Below are 20844 nucleotides of genomic sequence, written 5' to 3' on the forward strand. Positions count from 1 at the left end.
TATGGGCCCCTATTTTACTTTATTACTCCAAGCAGTTTACAATCAGTTTAATTAATCAACACTTGAGTAATGCATAAGCACTTGAGTAATGCATAAGCAGATTACACACACACACACCCCACCCACCGCACCCTCGGGGTCGAAAACTCCATTCATTACCAGACCATCCAGTGTCTGTCTGGGCCTCCGGTAGGTACACAGGTGCCCCACCCAGAGGCCCTTTTGGGGAAGGACCGCCTCCCAGCACAGGACCTCCCGCTGTCACCTCCTGGGGGCCCCAGCTGCAGGGAGCCTCACTCTCAGGGGCTGAGCGGGAGCAGAGGCCTGGCCTTGCAGCCCCGGTGCCACGTGCTGCTGAGGGCTGGTGCCGGTGCCGGTGGGTAGGGGCTGCCGCACAGCTCACGTCGTCCTCAGTCCAGTCCTGCTTCCCCCCTCACGGCACAGGCGGCGTCCCTGAGAAGCGACTTACACCACACTGTGTCCAGCATCTGCTCCAGAGCCCAGCCTGGGACCAGCAGGTCAGCTGCTGCTCTCAGCATGTGGCCTCACCTCCGTGTGCTTGCTTTTAACATCTCCCTTAGACTTAGTTTTAGATTTCTTTGCTGTAATAGTAATGATAAATCTTTAAGTATGTGAAAGTGAGGCTCTCCAGGCAGTATTAAAAATATAAAATAGAGGCCACCGGTTAGCTCAGTTGGTTAGAGCATGGTGCTAATAACACCAAGGTTGCCCGTTCAATCCCTGCATGGGCCACTGTGAGCTATGCCCTCCTTAAAAAAAATGAAATAAAATAAAATAAATAAAAAAACATAAAATAGGGTTATCTGCTTTAAATTTCTCAGTTAAGTAGATAAGGACATGTGAATGTTTGAGACCCTCAGGTTAACTATGTAAGAATTTTGGGTACCAGTGGGACAACTAGGAAAAGGAAATGGGTAGTTTGAAAGTATGGAAGTCTAGTTTCAACCATCTGAAACAGTGGTCCAGGTAGGAAACACTGTTGATTACTGCTGGTCGAGGAAATGGAGACGAGTGGATTTGAGGTGACCTTGAACGGTAGACTCCAGCACTTGAATGTGAAAGATGAGGACGCAGCATTAGGATACTCCCAGGTTTCTGGTTTGTGGATATTTAGTAAAATGGAGTTGCCACTCTACTAAGATGGGCCCCGCTGGTGGATTAGAGGAGTTTGGGGACATATCCTGAGTTTAGTCGTTGACCTGCTGGGCCTGAGACATCAGGAGAAGATGTGACCGAGGCACTTGGGTATGTAGACAGGCCCCGGAGTTCAGAGAAGAAATCTTGGGCTGCAGAATTTAAGTGATAATTTCCCCTTAGGGGCAAATTAACTAAGTGACAGCGAAAGGAGGGCAGGTTTAAACAGGAGGTACTGCCCGTGCAAACCCCGATAATCATCCAGGGGGGTGTGGGCATCACCTTCCCAAGATGAAAGGAGAGTCAGATTGAAATTGTGTTTAGGAAACATTTGCATACCGGTTGCTGAGTTGTTAGTTTCTGTAAAACGTGATGGAATTCTTGTTAGACATTTTTTATATTCCACATTTGAACCTACCTATTTGAATGTATGACCTAAAATACAGGTTGGTTTTTGCAAGTATTTTTAACCTTTTCAACCGCTGTTACTTTTGCAGCAACCTAATACTTTCAGGATCAGGAATGGTGGTGTGGCCTCATAAAATACTGCGTCTCATAGATGAGATGATGAATATTGGAGACAATTTTGGTTTCAGTAGTTCAGACTTAGTCCAAAAGCGTGACCGACTGTGTCTTCGTTGCCAGACAGCTGTAATGCCGTTGAGGACACAGGAGGCACTGAATTCCTTGCTGGGATGACTCAGACTTAGGCTGACTTTGGCGACCCATTCTTACTGTTCCAGATGCCATTTACCTCCCAGCGTTTATGTTACGGCACTGTCACACTTCAGTGTTTCTTAATTCTGCACTAGAGATACATGTTTAAAAACCTGCTCATTTTGATGTGATGTCCGCAGACGATCCTTAAAGTAAGTCTGTAGTACTGCTTGTGGAGAAGCTCTGCCTTAATGCAGTATTACACAGCTCGGGTCCTTTACGAACTGCACATCTGAAGCATCAGAAATTGTATTTTGCAGTAGCTTCCTACACTTAGAAATACTAGCCATTGCCATTTGTTAAGCATTTACTGTGTGTTGAATATTTTATATACATTATATTATTTAAACTTCACAGCCACTATTTAGGAAGTGATTTGCCCCCATTTTGCAGACCAGGAAATCAAGGCTTAGTCCGGAAGTGAGAAGTGACTTCCCCAAGACCACGTACTAGTAGACGTGGAGCTCAGCTTCAAACCCAGGTCTCTGAATTCCAAGTACATTTAAAATTTTGCTAATTCTTGCCAAGCTCCTTTCTCAAAAGGGAGTGAGTGACCTTTAGCCTCAACCACATTGGCATTTTGCCAAGTGCTAATAAAATTCACAGATAACTAGTGAGATTGAATAGTTTTTCCTATTTATTAGCTATTTGTGTTTTTCTTTCTGAGAATTTCCTTTGTCTTTTTTTCCTTTGAGTTTGTCTTTTTAGTTGCTACGCAGATGAAGAGTTGAAGTTCCGATACTTCTAAAAGACAAAGGCTGCATGCTAGTTGTGCTTGTGCAACTTTTACTCAGCTTTTCTCGTGAGCGCTAATAGTCCTAAGGATTTTGAACTAAATGTCCAAGTAAGCATATTTCTGTGCACAGATCATACAAGTTTCCACATAGAGAAGTAATCGGGGTTACAGCGGTGCCTGCTGATGCCTCCAGAGTATTTGTCAGTGTGTGGTGGCAGGTAGCCTATTACCCACCCTGGGGTGCTGAGAAAGAATTGACTAATTTCCTTTATTTCTTCTTCAGGTTTGCCTGCAACGAGATTTTATTCTCTACAATTAAAGGACATCCTTCTGAGCTGCTGTGAATAAACTTGGAATGATACTGTACATTTTCATCTAATGGAGAATTAGCTGTACCTTGAGTAAGGATTGCTGCACTGGACAACCTCAGAATATTGCTCACAATGTCCTCAAACAGGAGTCAGAATCCCCATGGGCTGAAGCAGATTGGCCTGGACCAGATCTGGGACGACCTCAGAGCTGGGATCCAGCAGGTGTACACCCGGCAGAGCATGGCCAAGTCCAGGTACATGGAACTCTACACGTATCCTCCTGCTGGAGCCGAGGTCCACGTGCCGCGAGTGGTGGTTTACTAGGAGGGTCTGTGACTTGTTAGAAGTTTTACTGCATGTTTTCTCTTTGCAGGTCATCCTGCGATAGAATCACTGGTTCATTTTTAGCTTTAAAAATGAACTCATTTACTCTTGGGAAGTTTTTTGAACAGAGGTGAAACTGGCTAGTCTGTAGTCAGTCTAAAGCAGTGCTGTTCAGTCCAGTAGCCGCGGGCCATATGTATGGCTGTCTGCATTTGAAATCATTACAATGAAGTAATGAAACATTGAGTTCCTAAGTCGCCGTAGCCCTATTTCAAGTCCCCGGTAGATTAACAGGCTGCCTCTGTCGCTCCAGAATGTTCTGCGGGGCAGCGCTGGTTGCAGTTTTCGTGGCTGCCTTCATGCTGTGCGGGCAGAGTGGAGTAGCTGCATCAGAAGTGGTCTGGCCCACAGAGCTGAAAGTATTTTCTCGCTGGCCCTTTCTGGGAGAAGTTTGCTGACCCCCATCTAGAGGGTTACCACATAGAGCCAAAGTTTTCCTTTATGGCCCTGGTTGCAAAAAGGGTATAAAAAAGTATTTCTCTCATTAATTGTGTGGGTCCAGGGTGTGAGTGATGGACTGTTCCATGTGCCGTGGAGGCTATGAGGGTGTGGACGTTGGGGCTCCTGTCTCTGTATGTATAGACTTGGAGACGCACCATGTGACTTGCAGGGTCTTGTGTCCTTTCACGTAGAAGAATTCGAAGTTTAAGCCGACTCACTAGAGAGCTCATTGCCACTGACTTGCTGGTTCTAGGGCTTTGAAGCTGCTAATTCAATGGATATTTAAGTGTAAATCTTTAATATGTTGTCAAACTTGGTTATGTGATATTCCAGTATGCCCTCAACTATGCTAATACTTTAGAGCCTTAAAAATGGATTAACATTAATTTAAAATATATGAAACTATGTTTCTCTCTAAATTTAAGTTTTATTGTAGGTATGCATACATACTCATGTATATGCACTTATACTGTAGAACAATTAAAAAATAGCAGCTTTATTGAGTATAATTTGCGTACCATAAAATTCACCCTTTTTTAAAATGCACAGCACATCAGGTTTCGATATATTCAAAGTTGTGCAACTGTAAGCACTATCTAATTTTAGAAAATTTTTATCACCCGCCCCGAAAAGAAAACTCATACCCATTAGCAGTCACTCTCTATTCTCTCCTTCCCCAGTCTCTGGCCACCACGGATCCACTTTCTGTCCCTATGAATTTGCCTGTTTTTACATTTTACATAAATGGAACCACACAGTGTGTGGCCTTTCCTGACTGGATAATGTGTTCAGGCTTCATCCTTGCTGTGGCGTGTGTCACTACGTCATTCCTTTTGGTGGCTGAAGTGTGTGGCTATGGAGCGTTTTGTTCCTCCATTCACTGATGGGTTCCTGGGTTGTTTCCACTTTGGAGCTGTTGGGAGTAATGTGGCTGTTATGACTATTGGGTATGAGTTTCTCTGTGGACATGTGTTTTCAGTTCTCTCAGGTATATATGTAGGAGTGGAATTGCTGGGTCATATGACACGCAGAACACTTTCAAGCAGGATATAATCATTGTAAATGACAGGATATTAGTGCACTCAGGAGGGTTGTGGCTTGCTAGATAATGACAATTGTTTTTTAATTCTTGTAAGTTAATAGAGCTGAAGATGGTGATTCCACTGGTGAGACAAGGTACTTGGCTGTATTTCTGGTTTGCGAAACAACAGAGGAGCACTAGTGAGGAGACTTAAGGAAATTTAGTTACTGATGTGTCTCTGGGGAATTTCTTAATATGTAATTTTTTACTAAATCAGATTGGTCTTTTGCCCAACAGGATGTTTTGCTCTTAGAATTCTAAGAAAGTAGACACTTTGCTTGGAACAGTTACTGAATTCTTCTACAAATAATTATAATTTGTAGTTCTGATACCTGCAATTTTAATTATTTTAGGACTGCTACTCTTAAGTCACGTGTTATTCTTTTCCTCCTAACTTGGTCTGAGACGATAACAACTTCATACATTTATTGAGAGTGGAAAATCTGACTTTAATTCTTGAGATATTATTTATGAACTCATCGCTACAGTTTGAGTCCTGTGTGTCAGCCGTTGTGCTGGAACATCTGCATTTATTTAGGGATTCCGTCGCCCAGGAGACTTGGTGGCAGCAGCCCTCCTGTTGGTGTCAGAAACCTGGTCGTGGAAAGCTCAAGTAACTTGCCTAATTGTCATAGCAACCACTGATGAATGCTGATGTCGGAACCGAAACTCTTAGTCTGAATCTGGAAACTGCCCTTATCACTATATGGCCTTCGGGTTTTGTATTTAAGTGAATCGCATGTATTAAAGTATTCTGTGTGTTTTCCTTATGAAATTCAAAGAGTGCTTTGATCAACTCTTGATATATGAAGTCCTAGGATACAAATGAAACAGTAGAATGTCTACTTGTATTTATTAATTTAATTACTGAAAATTGTAAAATTACACTGCCCCCCTTACCTGCATTTTCTTTCTTTTTTTTTAATTTTCTAAGACAGTGCCAGAACTGGGGGTCCTACGAGGCCCATAGCTCCAAAGCCTATGATCTTTTTTTTTAATTAAAGTTTATTGGGGTGGCTGACCTTTTTGTTTTACCTGCATTTTCAATATCAGTGTTATTGTCATAAGTAGAAGAGCTTTGAGCCCTCTGACGCATCTTTCTAGAAGCCCATCTTTACTTCCATTGAAGTCGTTGAAGATATAGTACTTTTTGAAACTATGTTGCCATTACTGCAGTTTTATCCAGCCTCAGTTTGCATAACAATTTTTTTAAAAGTTTTGTCTCACGGGTGTGCGCATTCAACCTCCCATGGAACCACCTACCTGTATTGCCCTTTAAAGCAACTTCCTCCAGGCTGGTTGACAGCGACACCTGCCACTTGGGATTGTGAAGTTGAGTTTCAGGTGAGGAGGAGCTTTGGGTCCTAGGAAGAAGGGGCAGACTGCATGTCACCCTTCCGATGTCACTCTTCAAAGTCAGACCTGCCTTATCAGAAGTGCGTGGAGAAACGTTGAGAAAGGGAGAAGGAACACTGGTTGAGAGAAAAAGGAGGCGTCCTTTTCTTCCCAGAAATCTAGCTAGTAGTTCCCAGCTAGACTTTTACCCCCTGTTTACCCTGGATGCCCGTGACATGTGTTCTGGAGGAAGTCACTTACTTCTGGATGTAAAACAAGTATTCTTAGAGCCCTTAGGAACCCTTGGCATCTGTGGCTATAATAAGAAGGTGGGTTATTATACCGCATAAACATGTTTCTTGATTTTTCAACTAAAATGGCAAAGGAAAGAGAAGGGAATTTGGGGAAAGAATAAAAGGTCCCAGCGCATCTGCAGTCAGAAAGATCTAGTTCAGTTAACTTTGTTTCCAGCCACTTCACAAAGGCTTCATTTTTCTTCTCAAGCTTTAGCCTTAAGTCCTGGCTTTCCACTGTGTGCCTGTCTGTGCAGCCCTTCTGCTCAGTTCCGATTTTCTGTGATGTCTCACATACGTGTATATATAGTTACAATGCAACGACTATTTTTCTTTTGCAGTAAAGTACAGGAGCACATTCTATGCAGGGGGGTAAATAATAGTAGGTTTCCTTTCTTTGGACTTGAAATAGGTAATGAAATTTGTTATCAGTTTCTCGACACTTCTGTTTCCAGTGTCCTGCCGGGCTCAGGACAGGCTTGGGTCCTGACTAGTGGAGCAGACATTGCAGCTCAGTGTCAGGGTCGCTTGGCACAGCCGGGAGCGGCCGGTCTGACCGAGTCCAGACCCCAGGCCCTCTGGGGGGGGTGTCCCTTTGCGAGTCCCCAGATCTGCCTGACCCTTGCTTCCAGGTTCAAGTTCTTCTTTTCTTACAGTCATGATACATCTCAAATCATAATTCTAGCTCCCCTTGGAGTCACTCTGCTCTTCTATGTTGAAGTCATTCTCTTCCTTCTGTTTCCTGCATAAGTTCTCATAAACTTTGCAGTTTCTGTTTTCCCCCCTGTAGTCTGTGGGCTGAATCGGTTTATTCTGTTTTCTTAGCCTGTTTTTTCAAAATCATCTTTTCACCATCCAGTACAGTAAGGATGACATTGATGCTTCCTAGACCTGCGGCTTCCCCCTCAGAAAGTCACAGCATTAGCATACGCAGAATTCCTGTCTAACCTCCATCCGGTGATCTGTGACACACTTCATGGGCGCTGGTGATGGGGCTCGTTTGCCCGGAGTCACTCTGCCAAGGCCTGGGCAGCCTGCACCCTGTGCCTGGCGGGATGGCATGCCAGGACTTGCTGGTCCTTGCCGCTCTGCACCTGCCTGCTGTGCGGTCCTGTCACGGCTGCTGCTGCCACTCTTCTCAGGCCCACGTGCTTTGCTCCTCACTGGCTCCTCATAGGAGCTGTGAGTGCAAGTGGGGAGTAATCCAGGCAGCGGCCCTTCTGCGCGGCTCACCTGCTGCAAAACCCTCTTTCCTGATATTCTAAAAAGTCAAAATCTCTGAAAACCGGATCAAACGGAAAGAGGAACAAATTGTTTTCACGATAGATTAATGGTGATCCATTTGGAAATAACCGTCTATATCTAGCCCAGTGACCGTCTTTGGATATTGTTTTATCTTGTGCTTTTTATTCAGGAGTCTTACATTAATACGATTTTGCTCACCTAATGAGTGTGGCTTACGTCAAATAAACCTAAACATATCTAAGTATTTTTATATTTTTTCCAAATGTAAGCTACCATTCTCATTTATATTTATTTATCTGTCCTGTTAGAATAAAGCTCTAAAGGACATAAGTGGTTCACGGAAAGAAGAAAGGCACATGGTCAGTCATAATATGGGGAAATGTTCAAGCTCATAATTACTAAGGAAATGAAGAATTTAAAAACATTTTTTAACGTATCAGGTTGAAGAGTTTTAAAGAAATGTCTGTAGCCTGTGTTGGCAGGAGTAGCGGGAGGTGGAGCTCTTGCTGTGAGGTGGGAGTGCTAGTTTGCTGTGATCCTTCTGGAGAAAAACTTAGAAACATAAAGGCATAAAAATGTACTTTCATCCAGTAGTTTGAAACATAAAGGCATAAAAATATACTTTGGTCTAGTAGTTTTTTGTTTTTTTAACTTTTAACTCTGTCCCAAGGAAGTGGTTGTGTTGAAAGTGTATGTGCCAGACTATTCAGAATACTTTAATAATAGGAAAAGTGGAAAACCTCCGTCTTCAACACTGAGCATTTGGTATTTGATGGCTATAAACAGCCTTTCAGAATATATTGAATATTCATGGACATGGAATGTTTGCAATAAGAGGAAAAGCAGGATATAAAGTGGCATCTGTGCTGTGACCCCTCTCCCCGACAGCACACCCTCTACTTTTTTTTTTTTAATTAATTTATTTATTTATTAGTTTCAGGTGTACAAAACAAGGTAATACTTAGACGTTCATCATTTATATCCCTCATACTGTGAACCCCCCTCCCCCCATCCACTATCCCTCCGACCTCACACTGAACCATCACATTATATATATAAAATTATAGTTGGCATTCATTAATGTTTAGCTTCTGGTGTACAATGATCAGGTATCCACAGTATCCCTGTTGTAAAGATTTTGTTGGGCACCCTCTACTTTTGAAAGAACGTGTGTACCACCATATGGAAAGTGGCTATTCGTAGGTATTGGGTTTGTGGATGATTTTTTAAAAAACGATCTTCTGTGCTTTCTAGATTTGGGTATAGAACATGCATTTAAAAGACAGTTCATTTGTTTTTATTAGTTTTCCTTATATAAGTTCTCTATACTTTTCACTACTGACCTGGTACTGTTAAAATAGTTAAAATAGAATTGAGAAATTGTATCTGCCTTCCAGAGAGAACCCACAGAAGTTACAATAATATTGAAGAGTTGCCTCTAGATGTTTTTTTTTTTTGTTTTTATTAGTATAAACATGGTATGTCCAGCATTTTTCCTTCTAAATTTGATTCATGGTGTATGAATATATATACTCGGAGCACTTGGAATATTCTCAGACAAATTTCATAGTTAACAATCAGTTGCAAGCAGTCTTTGCTTTTGAAATATGCTGTTAGATGTGAATTTGTTTTCTTTGTATGGGATGTTGCCTTTCAGAATCCTGTCTAACCATAGCCTCGAGAGAACTCAGTTCTTTTATAAGTTTACAGACAGACTGTAAAGACCGGTGGGTGAGCCCGCTGCCCTTGCCAGTTTGTACAGGTGGGCCTGTGGGGACATGTGAACGTAGGAAGTGGTTCTAGTTTCACTGCTGGTGCACATCTTTCCAAATGAGTTTCATACAAGTTAACTGTTTAAATTTCCACTGTACGTTCTAGTTGGGTAAAAAGTGGTAGTAGTAAATGGTTCTGTTTTGTTTAGTTTTGCTCCTTTAATTGAATTGACTTTCCTATTAGAAAATGAAAATGGTTTGAGTATTGAAATGGTTTGAAAGTTGCAAATCGATTCCCAGATGTGTGTGCTTTCGATTCAAGGCACGGTGCCGTGGGGCAGGCACATTGGAGACACCTGCCTCTCCCTACAGCCGTGCGGGGCCACTTGTGTCCCACCTGGCTGTGCAGCCATTCCCACGTCAGGCAGTGAGCTGCTGTCTTCACCCCGGTCCTGGGGGCAGGGAACGCACGCAGGAAAAGTCTGCGGAATGGTGCGCGTGTAGCTTTGCCTAAGGCCTCTTTGCATCTGATGGGACCCCTTTCACAGTGATGTGTCCCTACCAAGCATGCAGAAGGTATGCCTTGGCAAACGACTAAACAGTTCTAGGGTGACAGAAGAGGTATGTGACCTATTTTGGAGGCAGAACCAGACTTGGCTCTTGGCTTTTTAACATGACTGCCTACCACATGGCCGTTCCCGGCCTGCCGGAGGGTAGAGACCCGGTCAGGCCCCCCGAGAGGCCCAGATGTCTGCTTAGATTCTTATCTGCTCTCTGCTTTTGGCTGTGCTGCCAAAGAAACTCTCCCAGGGAACCTTTGGAAAAGAACCTCAAAGTTTTAAAAGTCAAATGTGTGGGTTTGCTAGACTCTGGCTGTCTTAGTGTAAAACAGCTAACTCACTGACTCCTGAATGAAGCTTCTGTTTTATTGCTTTTTAGATTTTCACCTCTTGATGGTTTTTTTTTTTCATATTTCCTCTTACTTCCTATATTTAACTTTTCCTCTTCATCTATTTCAGTAGTTCTGCTTTGAAAATAATTTTAGATGTGACCATTTTTTCCTAAATATTAGTCATACTTAGTTTTTATACTTCTCCTGTAGATGATTTATTAACTCGTAATTGTGCATGTGTTAGAACAGCCGGTGGTAAGTATGGTCTCTGGGGGTGGGGGCAGCAGCGGAAGGAGCCCCATTTTACAGAGAGAGCAACTGGAAACCTGAGGCCTGGCCTCTCCCCACAGCGGACAAAACCAAATGCAGTAGTTGAGGAACGCCTCCGTTTTGGAGTCATTTGAACATGGACAGTCTGCCCTGCCCGGGATACACTGAATTACTCCAGTGGTGCTTTTTCCTCCGGTCTCACACCAGTGACATGCGAGGAAGGACTGGGTCCCCTGGATAGATGACTTCTCTGGCAGCTTTGATACACATTAAGAATCTGCTCTTTTCTTTCCTGATAACGTTTCCCCATGTCGCATAGTTGATTTAAAGCTAAGATTGAAAAAATACTAAGTGAAGACTGTATCTCAAAGCTCCATGAGGTCTGTCCGGCTGGGTGGGCTGTGGTTTCCGCGTTTCTGATGACAGCACAGTTGGTGCCATTCTTCTGGAAAAGGTGGTTCATACTCCCTCAGAAGTGCACAGCTGTTTGTACATGACCTTTGTGTCTGCTGCCTCCTCAAGAAAACGGCAAGCATGGGTCCCCCAGGCCACCCTTTCACACAAGACATCGGCTTTCGACCGAACTCTTCCACAAGTGGACAAAGCTACTCATGTGTGGGTTAAAACTATTTGCGGGAAAAATTGCACGAACTCAAAAGAGTAGATCCATTTTGGGACTTCTTAAAATGTAATTTTCGTGTGTTTTTCTTAAACATAAGTAATCCTGTTGTAAAATTTTGGAAGTCCAGAAAGGCACACAGTGACAAGTACATGTCCTTTCCATTGTGTTTCGTCCACGTCTCAGCCACCCAGGCGGTCCCTATAGCTGCTTGCTTGGGTACATTTGTGTATGTATTTGTGTACACACACACACACACACACACAATGTATGTAGCTTAAAAGTAACTTTCAACACAGACAACTTCCTAGTTGCAAGTAAATGTGTATCTGTAGGGTTTTTGTTATTTTTTTATACAAATGGTTCCCTGGTAATTGATCCTGATAGAGAACTTGCTCTGAAACATCCCTGTGAGGGAACAGGAATGGTCTCCTGACATGTCATTCTTAGCTCATATTGAACCATTTCTAATTGTTCTTGTGCGATCCAGAAACTAGCGTCTTCGTTAAAGACAATGGAAAAATTGTCTTTTGATTGCTTTTATGTTTGTACTTGAGTCAGAAATAGGAATTGCCTTAACAGCCAGTCCTGTTACCTGTGTGCTGGGACTGACATTCTTTTGGCACATGGTCCTCCAAATGTGTAATACCTTTATTTCTAATAATTCATTGTTAGGTCAGTCTGTTTAGGTAAATTTTAGGATTCTGACCTGGGTGTTATAATTTTGGATCCTATTTTATTTTCCTATTATGTATTTATTCTGGCTTACATTTTTATTTTACTATTATGTTTCAGGTATTATAAGCTCTCTCAAATGCTTACTAAATGAAGTGGAGTGTGTGTACGTGTGTGTTGGAATATATGTGGCAGGAAATGTTGATGGTCTCATTTCATTATTAAGAAATCTATGATGGGTAGTGCAGACGGCTGACACGCGGAGGGCGATGGGCAGTGCAGGTGGTAATACTGCAGAGGATGTGCTGAGAATAGGGAGAAAGGTGGGCGTGAAAGTGGGAAGTAACACTTTTAGAGGACATGGCTTTGGCTGGCTTGAGTACAGACTAGTAAGAATGACTGTATGAGTTGGTTAGTTTAACTGGCTTGGATAAAGGATGATGCCAGATTGTGGTGAATCTTGACACCCAGGTAAATGACTGTACATTGTGGGGTTTTTTTGTTTTTTTTTAAAGGTAGTGTGGGTCCGGTCCATAGAGCTGGATATGTGACTTGAGAATTAATGACTTGATATAAACGAATTTTAGGAGGATTAATCTGGAAACCAAATGGGATTAAAATAGGAAAGAGATCAAAGGAAGGGAAAGACTAGCTTGCTCTTAGTGGTGGTAATCCAAGTGTGGTGTGTAACTTCTGAACCAGGATAGTGGCCATAGAAATAGAACACAAAAAGGGGCAAGTTGCTGGGTTTCTGGTTAAAGATGAACTCTTAAGTTTTGACTTTCCCATTTGTGACATGACTAAAATGACAGTAAGGTAATTTTTGAATCAATGAGGACAAAGAATGGAAGCAAACAGACATTATAGGTGAGAATTCAGTTTTTCTTGGAAGATGGAAAGCAGGTGGAGACGGGACTGGTCCCCAGGGTATGAAAAGCCTTGGCTTAGAAGCTACTCGGAGGACGATGAGACAGCCACTGGCCCTGAAGGCCTGGAGAAGCTTAGGGCCTGAGGCTCGGGTTTGGCAGAAGGTAGACGTGCGAGACTGGGCATTGCCCTGCAGATGACGGGTGGATTCAAAATCTGTAAAATCAAAAGCCCATCACCTCCCTCTATTCTCAAGTACAGAACACTTGCAGTCAGGAGCCTCTGTTCTAGATAGACTTGTTGCTTGTATTTAGGACACATTGAACGGGACCATCTTAGAAATGTGGGGACAGGAGGCCTAGCAGAGGTTGGCAGAAATAAGAAGCATAGAAAGCATGTAGAGTGATGGGTCCCCAATTCCATATCAAAATACTGATGGTCCTGCTGGAATCAGACAATTCTTCTTTGGAAAAACTGAACGGCCCTGAAAAATAAACCCGTTTATTGATACGAGAGGATACAGCAGAGAAATGGCCAGCTCCCAGTAAGTCGCCCAAAACTGTGGCCTACCAGTCCCACTCAGGCCAGTGGTGTTTCCTGTTGGTTTTTTAGTACCTTTAGTACTAAGGATTAATAATTGTATGAAAGAACAGAATAAACAAACATAGTAGTAAGTACAGGGAACGAGAAAATGCTTTAAACATTAACATTGTCTGATATGAGAAGCTTCGTATTACAGCAGTAAATTAGGAACAGGATACTATGAGAAAACTCACATTTGAAATGGTAACTCAGACTTGAAACAGTTAATAGAAGAGCTAGAAGAACACTTGAAGGTAAATTAAAAGGGCTAAAAGCTTTAGAGACTGAGAAGTAACCAGAGTTCCTAGTTTATAATGTTAGGAAGTCTATAGAAAATCGTGATAGTTGTAAAATGTATAATCGTTTATAGAGAATATAAGATAATTTCCCATAACTGAAGATGCTAAATCTCTAGTGCCCAGGATGATGAAGAGAAGGACTGATACCAGGAACAAAAGCACACAATTTCTGTGCACGAAGAAGTCAGCGTGATCCAAGGCCTGTGGATGAAGTTAAGGGAGCAGGCTCAGGTTCCCGGATTAGCACCGCCCGGGACTCTAGAGCTTCCAGTCTGTGTTGGGAGGACTGGGGGGCGATTGCAGTGGTTGCCAGAATTAACACCATGGCTGTGACGAGTGAAACCAGCCGTCAATTACCAACGGTGGCATATAGGACGTACCAGAAGCACCAAGCTATCGTTATGAGGAAGCACAGTTAAGGAGATGGACATAACTTAGCAGCCTCGAATATTACAATAGCTGGAGTGTGACCACCTGCCTTACACGAGTAGCCTGTCACATAATTAGCCGAGAGCACGGATACAGTACGTGTTAACGAGAGCACCAGAGTGGTGCACAGGCTTTTTGTTCAGCAGTTTCATAAATGACTGGTTTTGTATCTTTGCTTTTGGTTTTAGATAATAAAGCATTTATAATTGTCTTTGGCTGATGACATCAGAGGTTCAGATGTTTGTTTTGTTTTGAAGGTTGTTACGTTTTATTTTGTCTCGGAGTTTTCAACCTCTTATAAAAAATTTCAAACATAAAGAAAAGTTAAATGAATTTACAGTGAAGACCCATATTCTGTAATTGACATTTTATTGTACTTGCTTAATCACATATCTGTCTATCCTGAATCCATCCATCCATCCCTCTATCTTATTTGATACATTTCTGAGTAAGTTGTCAGCATCAATCAATGCACCTCTCCCTAAATACGTAAACGTGTGCTCGCTTGGAGTTTCCGTTGGATACATTTTGACTAGTGCATCTGCCTGTGTAACCCAAAGCCATGCCAAGGTAGAGAACATTATTATCCCCACAGAAAGTTCCTTCATGTTTCTGTCAATCTTTGCCTCTCCCGAGGCCACCACCATAGATTAGTTTGGCCTGTGCTAGAACTTCACCTAAAGAAAAGTATGGATTATGTACCCCTTTGGGTAAGGCTGCTTCAAATCAGGATGCTTTTGAGATTTATTTCTGTCACTGCAAGTAATAAAAGTTGTTCCCTCGTTGGTGCTGAGTGGTATTCCATTGTATGAATACAGCAGTTTTTTTATTCTTCTAATGATAGATATCTGAGCTTGTTCCAGTTTCGGGCCATAATAAATAAAGCTATGAACATCCAGGTGCAAATTTTTTGTGGGCATAATGTTTTCATATCTCTTAGGTAAATACATAGCGGGATTGCTGGATTGTATGGTAATAGTATGTTTAACTTTATAAGAAACTATTTTTCCAAGTGCCATACCTTTTTGCATTCATATAAACAATGATTGAGAAAAGTTCTAGTTGTGTCACCATTTTACCAACACTTGTTAGGTCAGTCTTTTTGGTTTTAGCCATTCTTGTGGTGTATGGTTATATCTCAATGGTTTCAATTTGCTTTTCCCTAATTAGTGATATTGAGTCCCTTTTCATATGTTGGTTGATTATCTATGTCTTCTTTTGTTAAGTATCTGAGTCTTGCTTTTTTTTGGATGAATGAATGTACTTTTTATTGTTGAGTCGTACGAGTTTATTTAGGATACCATTGTTTTGTCAGCTACGTCTCCCTAGTCTTTGCTCCCAGTCTGAAGCTTGCTATTGCTTTTTTTTAATGGTGTCTTTGGGTGAGCAGGTATTTTTTATTTTGAGGAAACTTACTTTGTTTTAATTTTCTTTTACAGTTATTGTGTTCTGTGACCTGTAAGAAACCTTTGCCTAGATCACAGAGATACTGTATTTTCCTCTTAAAGCTTTATGGTTTGCGCTTTTACATTTGGGTCTGTGATCCATCTTGAGTTAATTTTGCGTATGCTGTGAGGTAGGGCTTGAGGTTAATCTTCACCCCAATAGACTTTCCACTTATTACAGTGTCATTTGTTGAAAAGACTTTTCCCTAGTGGGTTGTTTTGGTACCTTTGTTAAAATTAAATGACAAAGTAAGAGTGGTTTTGTTTCTAGAATTGTGTTTCATTGATCTATATATTAATATAGCCATCCAAAAATGATATATGACTAATTTGACTTTTTTATTTGTATAAAGTATTTTTGTATCTACCTTTATGTGGAATACTGTTTGGCATTTTCATTTTTTGTGATTTCTAAATTATGTAGCATTACGAAAGATCTTGAAGTCAGGTAGAGTAAGTCTTCCAACTTTGTTTTCTTCCTCATCCCCAAGATTATTTTGACAATTCTAGGTCCTTTGTATTTTTCTATAAATTTTATTTTCAGCTTGTCAGTTTCTACCCTAAAAACTGCTGGGATTGCATTGATTTTTTTTTTAATAGAAATTTTATTGAGATATAATTTACATGTCATAGAATTCATCTGGTTTAAAGTGTAAATGTCAGTGGTTTTTAGTATATTCTTGGGTATGTTCAACTATCATTACATTCAATTTTAGAACACTTATATCAAAAAGAAACACTGTATCCTTTAATTATCACCACCTTACTCCCTCCACCCCTTACTAATCTACTTTCTATAGATTTGCTATCTGAACATTTTATAGAAGCATATAACATGTGTTGTTATGGACTGAATTGTGTACCCCCAAAATGTATATGTTGAAGCTCTAAGCCCAGTTTTATAGTATTTGAAGTCGGGGCCTTTGAGGGAATAATTAAGATTAAATGAGGTCATACGGTGGGGCCCTAATCCTATAGGAATGGCGTCCTCACAAGAAGAGAAAGAGACACCGGAGAGTCCTCTCCGAGGATGCAGGGAGAAGGCAGCTGTTTGCAAGTCAGGAAGCGCGTCCTCCCCAGAAACAACCCTCATGTACCTTGATCTTGGTCTACCCTCCAGAACTGTGCAGTGCTGTGATGGTTTGCTCAGTAAGTGTTTATATACTTCCGTGATAATTTCTCCACGATAAGTACTGATGAATATAATTGCTGTAGCAAAAAGAATGGAATTTAAGGCTTTTGAATAGTTTCAGACTTTTTTTTTTTTTTAATTAATTTTATAATAGTTTCAGATTTTATTCCAGAAAAATTGTAAGTGTGTATTCTCACCCCAATGGGTAGACTCTCCCATTTTCCTGTACTTTGGCTATCATTGGGTTTCACTGTTTTCTTAAAGACTTTTGTTAATTTAATAGCTGGAGATTAATATATTGCCAAATAACAGAGGTCAGGCTCAACTAGATAACCAAAAAAAGTTTCCTGGAACCCAACACCTAGAACTGGGTGCTAGACAAAAATGATGAGCCTCTGTGTGGTACCTTTCAGGGATTTGGGCGAGAGGTGGGCTGGGAGATGGCGTCCACACAGAAAAGGAAGCAAAGCCTGTGCCTGGGCAGTTAGTGGGGGTGGTGCTGGCGTTTCCATGGAAATCTTCAGTGAAGAGCTGAACTGGAAAACAAAATAATTGAGCCACTCTCCCAGGGAGACAACTAGGCAAGTATTTGAGCTGAGTTCTGGATGTGATGGGGTGCGGGGAAAGCCTGTCGGGAATTTGTCACCTGGGGTGTGTTTGGGGTTTGAGTTTGTACCAGCGACTTGTTGCCGGATTTCCTCGAGCTGGAAATTATTGTGAAAACCCCACTGCAATGAGTTTATAAGTATGTAAAGTTAGGAAGTGGAGAAGCGCGTCCACCGGAACAAGTCAGCACGTAGAATTGGGTCTGACTAAAGGATGGCGAAAGGATCTTTAGGGAGTGCCTCTAACATGTGAAAAACAGTTAGTGATATAAATGAATCAAAAATATAAAGGAACAAAATGGGGGAGACAAGACCGAGTTTTAAAAGAAACAGGGAAGTTCTACCAATGTAAAATAAAATCCTTAAAAGCAAACAGTACATTTGACACAGCTGAAAGAGGACCACTTAACCAGATGATAAATGAAGAAAAATTAGGTTTGAACAAAGATAAAGTAGTGGGAAATAACTGAGGATATAAATTGAGATAAGGAATGTGATGTGAGAATGCCCAACATGCATCTAGTGGAAAAGCTAGGAGAAAATAGAAGGGGATCAGAAGTATTTGAAGAGGAGATAACCTGAGAATTTACCAGAATTGGTGAAAGGCAAAATAATGCACGTCAAATTTTAAAGTAGCCATTACAAGAATAGAAATAAAATGTATAACTCCAACATAATAAAATAACTACAATGGAACAGGGAGGGAATATTGACCCAATGGGAGTGAAAAGAGACAACAAGCGTGAAAGAAAAATAACTAAAATAGAAAATGCAAAATAAGATGATAGAAGTTAATCCAAATAGCAATTAAAACAGTGTAATCTTAAAACCAAACTTGCCCTTCAGAAACTGTCAAACTCAGTTTTTTTAATAAAATGAATTTTCCCGTGGTGGTGTGCATACACAGCAAAACACTGTGACATAAAAGTTGAAAGTAAAGAGATAGAATATATTTGAGGAAAATTCTAACCAAGAGATAGAAATAACTATATTAACATCAGAAACAATAGATTTCTAAAGTACTGTTGTTAAGAATAGATATCATTACTTCCTAATGATAAAAAGAACAAGTCACCAGGAATGTCATTCCAACTTTGTATGCTTGTTAACAGGGCCTCAAAATATATGACAGATGTTGTAGAGACTTGTAAGAGAAATTGACAAATCCATGACTAGATGGGGAGATTTCGGTGCTTAATAAACAGACAAGTCACCAACAATTTAGATTTGAAAAACAGAACTGATCAGCTTATTCTAACTAGCAGTTAGAGAATGAACGTTCATAAGTCTCATTACATTTTAAAGAAACTGTATCAAAAAGGTAACATTCTCTGATTAATTTTAGAATATAGTTAAGGGGTTTTTTTAAGGTAAAAAAATGTACTTTTGGAATCTAAAAAATTCTAAACTCTTAAGAGACCTAATGGAAAAAATATATAACTGAATAAAGAAAACACATATCAGACCTTGGTGTGGAGCAGAAAATTAGTAGTTTTCAATGGTTATATTAAAAAGAACAGAGAATTGACAAAGCTAATCAACCAACACAAGGATTTACAGAAAGAAAGCAAATATAAAGAAAGAAGTAAATTAAAAACAGAAATGAAATATACAGTAATGAAAATCAGTAAATCCCAAACTGGTTATTTAAAAAAGACTAATAGACAAGCGTCTTGCAAAATTAATCACAAACCATATTTTAAATAAATAAGGTCCCTTTTTAAAGAGAAGACTGAACAACTGGGCAGTCTACTTGAAAACTTCATCGAAATGGACAGTTTTCCAGAAGTAGCAATACAGATAGAGGGAAAGGATAGACAATGTAATACGTGGTATGTGAACCATTCGTTCTCCTCATACACAGTTGTACTCAAGGTGGATTAAAAACCTCAAGGTGAACATCAGATTTAAGACAAAACACAGTAGAATCATACCAAATATTGGAACCTGCCAAAATGATCATTGGCAGGATCTGTCCACAAGAGAATGGATAAATTATTGTAAATCTATACTACATACCGTGTTTCCCCGAAAATACAACCTCGCCGGACATCGCCCTAATGCATCTTTTGGGGCAAAAATTAATATAAGATACCACATCACAATCACAATCACCACATACTGGGTTTTATATTAAGTTTTTCTCCAAAAGACGCGTTAGAGCTGATTATCCAGCTAGGTCTTATTTTTGGGGAAACACAGTAGTATATTGCAGCTGTAGCTATTTCACCTGTTATCAGAAAAAGGCAGAAGCAAATGTACATGTTATAACTTGTGTAGTCTAAAATTTGAAAATACGTAAAATAATTTCATATTTAGTTACACAGTAAAATATACAAACATCCAGCGGAATGATAGACACCAAATTTTGGGGATGTTGGCCCCTAAGGAAAGTGAAGGGAGGAATGCGATTAGGGAGGGATACATAATAGGAGATAATTTCTATTATAATCTGTACTGTGTCATTTCCTAAAAAGTTGAGGGAGCGGTTTGGACAGAATGGGACAAGCGTGGCAATGTAGGAAGATTTTTCCAGGTTGGGTCATGTGCTTACAAGAGTTCATTGTGTATTATATAGTCTGTGATTCTCTCTACATATGAAACATCTAATAAAATGTTTCATTGTTTTAAGGCACAGTTCTTTGATTACTACTGAGGTTGATGATTTGGGGGGATTTTGGCCACTAATATTTTTTTTAGCTTTGGATTTCCTGTTGGAATACTTTGCTCATAGTTCTATAGAGATTAATTTTTTCATAGTTTGAAATTATCTTAATTTATTAAAGATAGTAACTCTATTCCAAAGATATTTTTCACTAAAATATTTTCAGAATTTCAGATTAACTATTTATATGACTTTGTTTAGAAAGGTTTTCTCCAACCTGATATCAGGGAAATATTCTTGTGTATTTTCTTTGTTTCATGGTTTCAGTTTATGTACTTTAATTCTTAATCTATTTGTAATATTTTAGAATATGGATTATTTTTTGAAATTGCCTCCTGCCATGTCATTTATTGAATAATCTGTCCTTACCCACTGACTTGAAATATCTTTATATAGTAAGTTAATAAAATATACCAGAATATTCTGTTTTACTGATTTTTCTTTCAGGCTGAATCAGTATCTGTGTCTTTCCATTAATTTTATCCAAGTAAAATACATGCAGCTACACTGGAACAGCTTGAAAGGTTATCACAAAGCAGAGTGATTCTCTGCCTCATCTGTTCCCATTTCCCCCTGGTCGTCACTGCCCCCTCCCCAGAGGCAGCTGTTTTAGACTTCAGCTTTTTCTTGGTTTTTTGGTTTTTTTAACACATCTCCGTAGTTCTGCATAGTGCCTGTGTGCTGCTCTTCTGTGGTTCATCTGTTTTAATCATCTATGACACTCCTGGAGTAAGAAGACTTGGTCTCTTGCACTACCATTTCTTCTCGTCCTTCATTCTCAAAGTATAGCTTTGTTTAAATCCACTTAAATAATTTTAAAATTAAGTTTGGGTTATTTCTATATAATGTATGATTCTGGGAGTACAGCTCTGCATCGTGATAGACTGGTTATTAGCTTCTTGTTTTTACTGAAGTAGATAATTGCTGTTTTCATTTGGGACCTTTCCATGGTAC

The 20844-nt window shown here is 40.3% G+C and overlaps 1 protein-coding gene across 6 annotated transcripts in view; it reads left to right on the forward strand.

Annotated features, from left to right (window-relative positions):
* The window catches only part of CUL1 (cullin 1), a 77627-nt gene that overhangs the window by 19516 nt on the left and 37267 nt on the right, over positions 1-20844 (forward strand). For all 6 annotated transcript variants that reach the window (XM_081038436.1, XM_081038435.1, XM_081038434.1 and 3 more), the window contains exon 2: positions 2892-3191. In XM_081038436.1, coding sequence (XP_080894562.1) covers positions 3052-3191 — 140 coding nt within the window. In that variant the 5' untranslated portion in view covers positions 2892-3051. The remainder of the gene's footprint in view (positions 1-2891; positions 3192-20844) is intronic.

This window comes from Rhinolophus hipposideros (genome assembly GCF_964194185.1).
Source record: "Rhinolophus hipposideros genome assembly, chromosome: 25".
NCBI classification, from domain to species: Eukaryota; Metazoa; Chordata; class Mammalia; order Chiroptera; family Rhinolophidae; genus Rhinolophus; species Rhinolophus hipposideros.